Source organism: Triticum aestivum, chromosome 5A, assembly GCF_018294505.1.
Source record: "Triticum aestivum cultivar Chinese Spring chromosome 5A, IWGSC CS RefSeq v2.1, whole genome shotgun sequence".
NCBI lineage: Eukaryota > Viridiplantae > Streptophyta > Magnoliopsida > Poales > Poaceae > Triticum > Triticum aestivum.
The window spans coordinates 75,651,747-75,661,308 of NC_057806.1; the positions used below are offsets into that span (position 1 = coordinate 75,651,747).

The 9,562-nt window shown below is 45.4% G+C and overlaps 1 protein-coding gene across 1 annotated transcript; it reads right to left on the reverse strand.

The window, feature by feature from the left end:
* Positions 1-5,607: 5,607 nt before the first annotated feature.
* Positions 5,608-9,310, reverse strand: LOC123102373 (OVARIAN TUMOR DOMAIN-containing deubiquitinating enzyme 5). Its single transcript, XM_044523703.1, has 2 exons — positions 8,970-9,310; positions 5,608-6,653 (listed from the first exon to the last, which is right to left on the reverse strand). The coding sequence occupies exons 1-2, from the start codon at positions 9,086-9,088 to the stop codon at positions 5,789-5,791; spliced, it is 984 nt and encodes a 327-aa protein (XP_044379638.1). The 5' UTR covers positions 9,089-9,310; the 3' UTR covers positions 5,608-5,788.
* Positions 9,311-9,562: the final 252 nt, after the last annotated feature.

The window sequence follows — 9,562 nt, forward strand, 5'->3', positions numbered from 1 at the left end:
CAAGATTCGGGTGAACTCCCATCTCAGAAATATCTCCTTCCAGCTGATTTCCCTCAAGGCGAACTCTCACTAGGCTTCTGCAGCTTAGCAAGCTTGTAGGAAAGGGACCAACCAAGTTGTTGCCACTGACGGTGAAATACTGCAGCTGGCCTCTCCCACAAATACCCGATGGCAAGTCACCAGAGAGATTGTTAATGGAAGCTTGGAACCTAGCCAATCTTGTTAACCTGCCAATTTCTGGAGGAATGTGTCCAGAAAGTTGGTTGAACATTAAATCTATGACAGTGACCTTAGTCAAATTCCGTATGCTATTTGGGATGGGACCTGTTAATGTGTTGTAACTAAGGCTCAAGATCTCTAAGTTCATCATACGACCTATCTCTCGAGGGATGTGTCCAGAAAGTTGGTTACTAAAAAGCTCTAATATAGTGAGTTTGGTCAAGTTACATAGATTGTTTGGAAGGGAACCTGTTAATGCGTTTTCACCAAGAAACAAGATCTCTAAGTTTATCATACGACCTAGCTCTGGTGGGATGTGGCCAGAAAGTTGGTTATTACCAAAGTATAATATAGTGAGTTTGGTTAAATTCCATAGATTGTTTGGGAAGGGACCTGTTAGTTTGTTTTCACCAAGCCCCAATTTCTTTAAGTTTATCAAACGACCTAGTTCTGGAGGAATTTGGCCTGTTAGTTTGTTGTAAGAAAGCGACAAGTTCTCTAAGTTTATCAAATGACCTAGTTCTTGAGGAATGTGGCCAGACAAGTCGTTACCCTAGAGAAGCAAAGTCGTGAATTTAGTCAAATTTCCCAAGTATACTGGTATGGATCCTGTAAGTTTGTTCAATCCGAGTATCAAATCCTCCAGGTTTACCAAATTTCTTATTTCCCGAGGAATGGATCCGATGGATTTGTTACTATGAAGATGAAGCGTTGTTAGTTGTGTTAAATTTCCTATACTAGTTGGAATATAATCTTCAAGTTGGTTTACACTAATATTGAGCTCTTTCAGCATCCCTAAACTCCCAATTTCTCGAGGAACTGACCCAACAAGCTCACTGTTGGAAAGACGCAGGGTTGTTAGTTTTGTGAGGTTTGCTAAAGCAGGTGGAATCGAGCCTCTTATCTGATTGCCGTGCAGAAGTAGAGCATGGAGCTCTCTAAGATGCTCTATGCTTGAAGGAATGCTCCCAGAGAGCTGGTTGTGCGAGAGGTCGAGGGTCGCCAAGGTACTCAAGGCCGAGAAGTCCATGGACTCCAGCGACCCTCTTAGCTTCAATCCCCGTAGAGAGACACCGGTGATCACCGGCCGGCCCCGATGCCGCTGTCGTCGTGTTGTCAGTGCAGCGCACCGGATTCCACCCCAACTACAAGGCGCTGACGACATGTTTCCCCATGATTCCAGGGAGACTTGGCTATGGTTGCTGAGGGTGGCTTTCCAGGCAAGGAGTGCTCCTGCTTGTTTTTCAAGCGAGGCGGCCGAGACAAGGGCGACGGAGGTAGCCATCATCAGTATTATGGTGAGAGAGGCAAATATTTTGGAAGACAAGGGTGGCTCCATGGCTATGCTAGGAATTGGCTCTGGTACTGTGCTGCGCTTGTAGCAGCACTTTAAATAGCCTGTATCTGTCGGTGGGGTAGCTGTGTCCATGGCGGGGAGGTGGTGGGTTTCGGCTGCGGCGGCGGTTCCTCGCTGGATGTTGGTGGCCATGGTGATGTTCGTCCTCGACCCCGATCTACTCCGATCTGTAGCGGATCCGGCCCTTGGTGGCTTCGGTCACCGTTCTTGGGTGCTGGCCTTACAGATTCGGTGGCTGGAAGGGTTCCAGGGGAATCTCTTGGTCGGCGTGGCGGCCACTCCGATGGCAGTGCCTTTGGGTGTTGCTTCCCTCGTTGGAGGCTGCAGAAAGGATCTCCTTCCTTCCATCCCTCCCAGGAGCTCAGGTGAAAACCTCAGACCTCCCCTGTTCCAAGCGACGACGACACCACGGTGGCGTGCTCCTTCCTGAAGGCGTTGCTCGGGGGCTGCTCAAGCGGCGGTGGAAGTGGCGGCGGTTCGGTGTCGACACATGCATTCTGGTCAGCTTCATCTTGGAGGCTGCGGCGACGTAGGCGACGCTCGTCTGGTGGAGCTACTGCCGATGGTCGAGGCATCGTTGGCAGTCTGCGCCATCAGGTTCGGGGTGCTCAGGGGGAAACCCCAGATCTGGGTCTTCTGGATCGGATGATGATGGCGTTCTATCGCTTTCCCTTCTAGGGGCATCGTCTTGGAGCAAGTGATGGCTGGAGGGATGGTGGAGCGGTGTTTCATCCCAAACTTTGATGGCGGCGGAGATCGATGGCATGGCGCTGTGGAGACTCGGCGTCCGACGTGCGGAGATGGGCTCGCGCAGGAGGAGGTTGCTGTCTGGCGTCATGGTGACGTCGATGGCAGAGTGGCCAGACAAGGTAGAAGCATTAATATGATCTGAAGACCTGTGGAAGATGGCGGCGACGACACACGAGTGTGTCTGACCGGATTGTGCCCCATACCCGGTATGTGGCTCGGCTGGGGCTTCCGAATGAGTTTCGGCTTCCGGCTTTTGATGTTAGGCTTAGGTGAGTGGTTTGGATAGTGGCCCAGCTAGCACCCCTTCATCATTTTGGATAGGAGTAGCGGCATATGTTGCCAAGATGATGGATTCAGGCACATTGTTGTAATACTTTATAAGGTCCTCGAGAATAATCAATAAAGTGGTCGTATGCATCTCCCAGATGTAGACCTCCTTTTCTAAAAAAAAACATCTGAAGGAAAAAAAAGACTGAGCACCTAGTACTTGTCATGGAATAGTCTTCAGAACCTTCCATGTTTTTTTTTGAACTGGAACCTTCCATGTTTGATGGAGAGTGAAAGTTACGGTCAGCTCCAGCGGTCAAGTGAAGCTGGCACAGATCGTTTTGGAGCCACATGTGTGTATGCCTGTGTTGCATGTCTCACACGGCAATGCTGTAGCTTCGCCATCATTGACGGCGTAAACATGCCCCTCGGTGGCCACCACGACCCGGATGAGGACCACCGCGAGAGCTAGGCCCATTTTAGGGTAGCGGTAGACTAGACGACTAGTCACACCTCTAACAATGAAAAAGAGGTTACTAGTAGGGAAACACTTCCTATCATACGTCTAATAGGAATCATTCTTCAGATTCTGCCGACTTAACGAGATAGAAGGCATAATGTTTTTGGTTCCTTGAGATCTCAGACCAGCGATTGAAATGCATCTAAGATGCCGTTGTTTCCTAGGTCATTTGTATTTTTGATTTTCACCATAATCTGCATGTTATCATCAGCTTTCGCATGCCCTAAAAATCACATGAATGTTCCTCAGAAACCTTGTCCATCAGTGCAGCACCTGCATTTCTGTTGCCAGCTTCAGCTATACACATGCATGCATGATGGCATAGTCTGCGCTTCTGCAGTGCCACTGCAGGCAGCATGGTTACTTGAAACTTTTGCTTCTAGATGAGGTTACTTGAAACTTGCGTGACATGCCATGGTTGCCTTGGCCACAATGGCCTCGAGCTATGTGAGATGTGGCCATTTACCTGCATTGGTGTTTGTTCTTCCTTTATCTCCAACATTTGTTTCATCGCTCATACGTTGGGAGTACCTGTCAAAAGAATACTGGCTTGTCAAATATTACTGATGTCTTTTTCAGATCACAATATATGCCATTTCATAGAAGACACGGGAGAAAATTACATCTACAGTAACTGAACTTGTCTCTAGGGTTCTGTTTGGTCACTGTATTCACTGTATTCACTAAGCATAAAGTTACGGTCATTAGACTCGCTGAACCGGGTCAGCATACGGTAAATCGTACCGTTTCAGCTCGTATTTTGCACAGGTGGACATATTTGACCCAAAAAACGATTTGACTCGCCACCTATACAGGACACATCGTCCATTTCATAAAGAAGTGAGCGCCACCTGTACAGGATACATCTGCAGGTACTTGTGTCCAAATGTCACATGTGCCCTCATGTTCAAACAACTGTCATTGCAAGTTATCTTCACAAGGCTTCCTTCGTTCATTGGTTTCCCAGGCACAGTAATACATGTGTAGTCTTCCCTGAACTTCATATCCACTTGTTCTACTAAATCTTTCAACTTATCCACAGTCAGTGCATCCCCCTCAACATAATCATACCATATGCTTTTTCCGTTCACATATGCATGATTTTTACCAACTCCAAGGAAATAACCATCGAAATTGATGCAAAGACTGAAATTCGATGCATAGTCGATTGTTTCTGCACATGAACAGAACGATATTAATGACTAGGTTAACAAGCAAAAATCGCTAGCAGAACAAAAGCCCTAGAACAAACACTAGCAATAATATCAACTATCTAAAAGGAAATACAAGTGTGCACCATCTAAACCGTGAGATTAACGACTTTCAGAGAGAAGGGTTGGGGGTTTTACAGAGGGTTTCAGAGTTTCAGAGATGCTTATTGTAGACAGGGGGTGGGTCTCCCTCCGCGCGGCGACGAGGCACCATGTTTAGCTCGCTTCGTCGGCGAACCCGCGGGCCGTCGTCGCTCCATCGGCGTATGGCTCCGTCGGCGGTGACGAAACCCTAGCCGATCACCTCCCACGATCGCCTCCCCTTTCTTTCCTTAGACGGTGATATGAATTCTGGGGAGAAGCCGAGCCGTCCCGAATGGGCAGGGGGAAATATGCAAAACTGCGCCGTGGTCGCTCGCTTCTTTTTTTTTAGGAAAGTGATCGCTCGCTTCTTTATGAAATGGACGTGTCCTGTACAGGTGGCGAGTCAAACCGTTTTTTGGGTTAAATACGTCCACGCTCACTTCTTTATGAAATGGACGTGTCATGTACTCCCTCCGGTCCTTTTTACTCTGCACATTGGATTTGCCGAAAGTCAAACTTTGCTAAGTTTGACCAAATTTATATTAGAAATTATTAGCATCTATAATATCTAATAAATATAATATGAAAATATATTCCAAGATGAAACTAATGATATTGGTGTTGTTATGTGAATGTCTATAATTTTTTATATAAACTTAGTCAAAGTTGGATATGATTGACTTCGGACAAACCTAATATGCAGAGTAAAAAGGACCGGAGGAAGTACAGGTGGCGAGTCAAACTGTTTTTTGGGTCAAATACGTCCACGTGTGCAAAATACGAGCCGAAATGATACGAGTTACCATACGCTAACCCGGTTCAGCGAGTCCAGTGACCGTAACTTCATGTTTCGTGAATACAGTGACCAAACTAAACCCTAAGATAAGTTCAGTTACCGTAGATGTAATTTTATCAAGATACGGACATGTATGTTCGGAATTTTTAAACTACTTTTCACAATTTTACTGTTTGTCCAGGATCATGCATATGATTTCCCAGGAGCCAAGATACTGTCCCCGCCGATCTATGATTTCTGATTGCAGCAAACTGAACCAAATAGAAGCTGGTAATTAGCTACCAACCCAAAGTAACGATGACAATGCTGATTGCCTTTGCCTTTCTATAAGTAAGCAAACAAGAAGTACAGAGGCAAATGCATATCAGTAATTTATAGGAAGGAAACATACTATAGCTGATGAGAAGAGTCAACACAGTACGCAGCCACAGCAAAATAAGTAAACAAAACCGTTTTACAGGCAAAATTGTTTGGGAAGTAAAATCCCATTTAAACATATTCTATGATTTGGTACACTCAACCAGAGAATGACCAGAAAGACTTCTCATGGATAAACACATGCCAAGTACATTTGGTTTCCTGCCTCAAGATAACTCAGTGGGTATCACCGAGTTGTAGTGCTCGCCGAGGCCATAGGCATGCCTGTGGTAGGAAAGCCTGATGCTAGGGTCACCTCCTGGTCCTGACTTGTTGTATTCTTTGCCCATTTCTACATCCGGAAAGGAGCCAGAGTATACGACGATGTGCTTCTTTAGGCAGTGTGTCAGAGCACCAAGCTCGAGTTGCCCACCCCAAGCAGCGGTGGACTCCATCTCCTCGCAGTACTTTTCAAAGCTCTCCGAGGGGTCTGGTCCAGATTCGGCTTTGCCCTCCGATAGGAAAAATGGGAGGAAATCTGCAGCATGCTCTCTCATATACTTGGCTGTCATTTGCCGTAGCTCCTGGTGATTGTACTGTGTAGTGCCCTTGGAATGGAGTGACAGCTGGTTCTCGATAGCACGGTACAAGCAATGGCCGTCTGGCTTTATCTCATGAATGGTCAGCCCCAAGGGCTCAAGCCTCCTTCCAAGTTTCCCGTCTTCTAACATGCGATCACTGACAAGATTGGTTTGTTCTTCTTGAATTCGCTGCTCTCGAGCAGCTTCTTCCTTTGCCTTTTTCTCTCGCCGTTTTGCAGCCTTCCCCGGCTTCGCAGAATCTGCATTGCTAGAAACAGAAACGCCAGCTATGGCCTTCACCAATGTGTCGAGGTTCCCCTTTTCAGAGCTTTCTGCGGGTTTGTACCCAAAAGTAGCAAGCTCTGCAGCATGTTTCGCCTCTAATGCAGCTGAGAGGCGCGATATCTCTTCCTCGACCTGCTTTTTCTTGGCCTTCTGCTCAGCTTTGCTGCCTTTGGCAGCTGCTTTCTTCAGACTTGTTTCCTTATCCTGGAGTTTGGATTTCTCCTTCCTGTTACATATATAAAAAGTAATCGTTCTTAGACATACCAGGAAAATAAATTAAGGATGAGACGTGAGCTACACAAGCACAATTTAACAATGAAAACAAAGTAACAAAATGAATCACATTTATTTATTCATTGTTGACATGTTTCAATTTTCAACAGATTAACTAAAGCTAAGCCAAGAACTCTTACAAGTGCTCACCCTAATAACAAAATCATCCATCATCCTTCAAATTAGTTGGTTTAAAATAAGACAGTTGATGGCAAATAACTTACATGATATTATCTCAAATTTAGAATTTGGACAGAATTAACTATTGTATTTCAACACATGAAATATTCCACTGTCAAAGCAATCTGGGTAGTCCTGTACAGAAACGAATGTTACTACTGTTAAGTCGCAGTCACCCTAGCAGCAAGGCACACTGGTCTATGACATACTGCAGCATATACCGGATACACCTAAAGAGGGAGAAACTTGCACTGTATGGCTGCATTTAACTAAAACTTCACCCTATTAAATGAGAACGCTTATAGTAGGGCACTAGGCATCATTCATTAATCATCAATCAATGAAGGAACTCCTAGATACCTGAAACATGTATCTGGTGTATGTTTCCTGTGAAAAGCCCTTAACAGATAAAATATAGCGTTTCATTTATTACATGAAAGACATAGTAGTCAGGCTTCCATCGCAAGCCTTATGTGCAACTTACATGCACTGCACTGTTGTACTGGTGACCTATTTTCATGTGTTAATGAGAGTTTTAGTTCAAGTAGCGTAAGAGGAATTATTGCCATCTAGGTGCAGGGAAACATGTGATCTCAACTTCGCTCGATAATTCAATGCAACTCTGATAGGGAAACTAGTACGGTTAAGATAATGCGCCAACATGCTGCACCTGTCCATAGCACGTGACAGGCTCTCAACCGTTGATCGGTCATGCAAAACCGGGCGTATTGGTTTCCAAAAAGGTAGTGTAGAAACACATATAATCACAATGCGTTGGTTACCTAATGAGATGCTCTATGGAACTGTGAACTTGCTCGCTCAGAAGCAAAACCCAAGATAGTAGTAAATATGAAAATGTCATCTTTCTCAGCTTCTCTTATTCCAGGGACAAACAAAAACGACAAATTTATAATGAACTGATCAAAGTTGTGAACTAAAACCCTGATAAATTATATCTTCGTTTTCTCACAGGCAGGACCAATAATAATCACTAAACACATGGCTCGGACCATTGCAACCTCCTAATTCAACAAGAGCAGCATGCATCTCGCACAAAGCCAACGAGCAAGCTTAATTAAGATTAACCAAATCCATATGTCAGCTAAATGCCTAAACGCTTAGAACCAGAACAAAGTCAGGGAGGCTAACTGATGCCTCAAGATGACCTCCTCGAAACACTACTGCTAAATGCTAAGTGTAGAGTAAATTATCCGAGTGTTAGTACTGCTAAGTTGCAGTCACCCTAGCAGCAAGGCACACTGGTCTATGACATTAGCGTATATACAAATAGATCTAAACAAGAATAAACTTCCATTGTGCGGCTATATTTAACTAAAACTTCACTATGTGAAACGAGGATGCTAATATTGGGCATTAGGCATCATTCATTAATCATCATCAATGAAGGACATAAAAGATACCTTCAACATGTAGCCAGTCGCTAAACAGATCAAATTTAGCGTTTCAATTATTACATGAAAGACATAAAAGTCAGGCTTACATCACTTGCATGCCTTATGTGCAACTTATATGCACTGTTGTACAGGTGACCTATTTTCATGTGTTAATGAGAGTTTTAGTTCAAGTAGCCTAAGAGGAATTATAGCCATCTAGGAACAGGGACACATGTTATCTCAACTTCCCAAGATAATTCAATGCAACACTGATAGAAAACTAGAAAAAACAGTGTAGAAACACATATAATCAAAATGCCTTAGTAACATAATAAGATGCTAGCTCTGCAAACTGTGAACTTGCTCGCTCAGAAGCAAAACCCAAGATTACTAGTGGTTAAGATGAAAGTGTCATCTTTCTCAGCTTCTCTTATTCCAGGGACAAACTTAAACAACAAATCTAATGAACTAATATAAGTTATGAGAAAAATTAATCTTTGTTTCCTCACAGGCACGACCAGAATTATCACTAAACGCATGGCTAGGACCATCGCAGCCTCGTAAATCAACAAGACCAACGCGCATCTCGCACAAAACCAGCGAACAAGCTTACTAGTTAGCGATTAACAAATCCACATCCCAGCTAAAATAGAGCCTAAAGCGCTAAGAAACAGAGCAAGGTCAGGGAGGCTAACCTATGCCTCGAGATGACCTCCTCAAGCGTCTCCGTCTCCCGCTCCGGGACCGCCTTCTCCTCCGTCGCGGCGGCGGCGGCGGCGGCGGCACCGGCTTCTGCGGCTAGGGTTTCGTCCATCGGCTTGGCGCGGGCCTAGCCGGCTAGGGCTGCCTACAGCGAGAGGAACCGCGTCCGGGTGGATGGGTGGGAGGAGGAAGAGTTCCCTCGGCCCGAGATAGCAGGCAGGCTCCGGCGGGAGGAGGAGGGTTTTCGGCGGCGCGAGACTCCGGCCAGGACGAAGAGCTGGGGAGCCAAAGGTGGGTTAACTTTGGGGGCCCAGGTCCGGAAGCTACGCGATATTTGGACACGACGATAGACTAAGGCGCGGTCGTGTGCGCTGGAAACCTAACTGACGCTCAAACTCTTCATAAGCGGAAATTTTCTCAGTTCCACCGGCCCCGGCCGCAATAGCCATCAACATGGCAGTATGGGTGTGAGTAACGTGTGCCCAAACCCGCAACCGTCTCAATATTTCTGTCTAAATTTATATCTACCTGCATCCCGAGTTTTAAAAATACCCATCTTGACATTTATATTTCAACATGTTCAAAG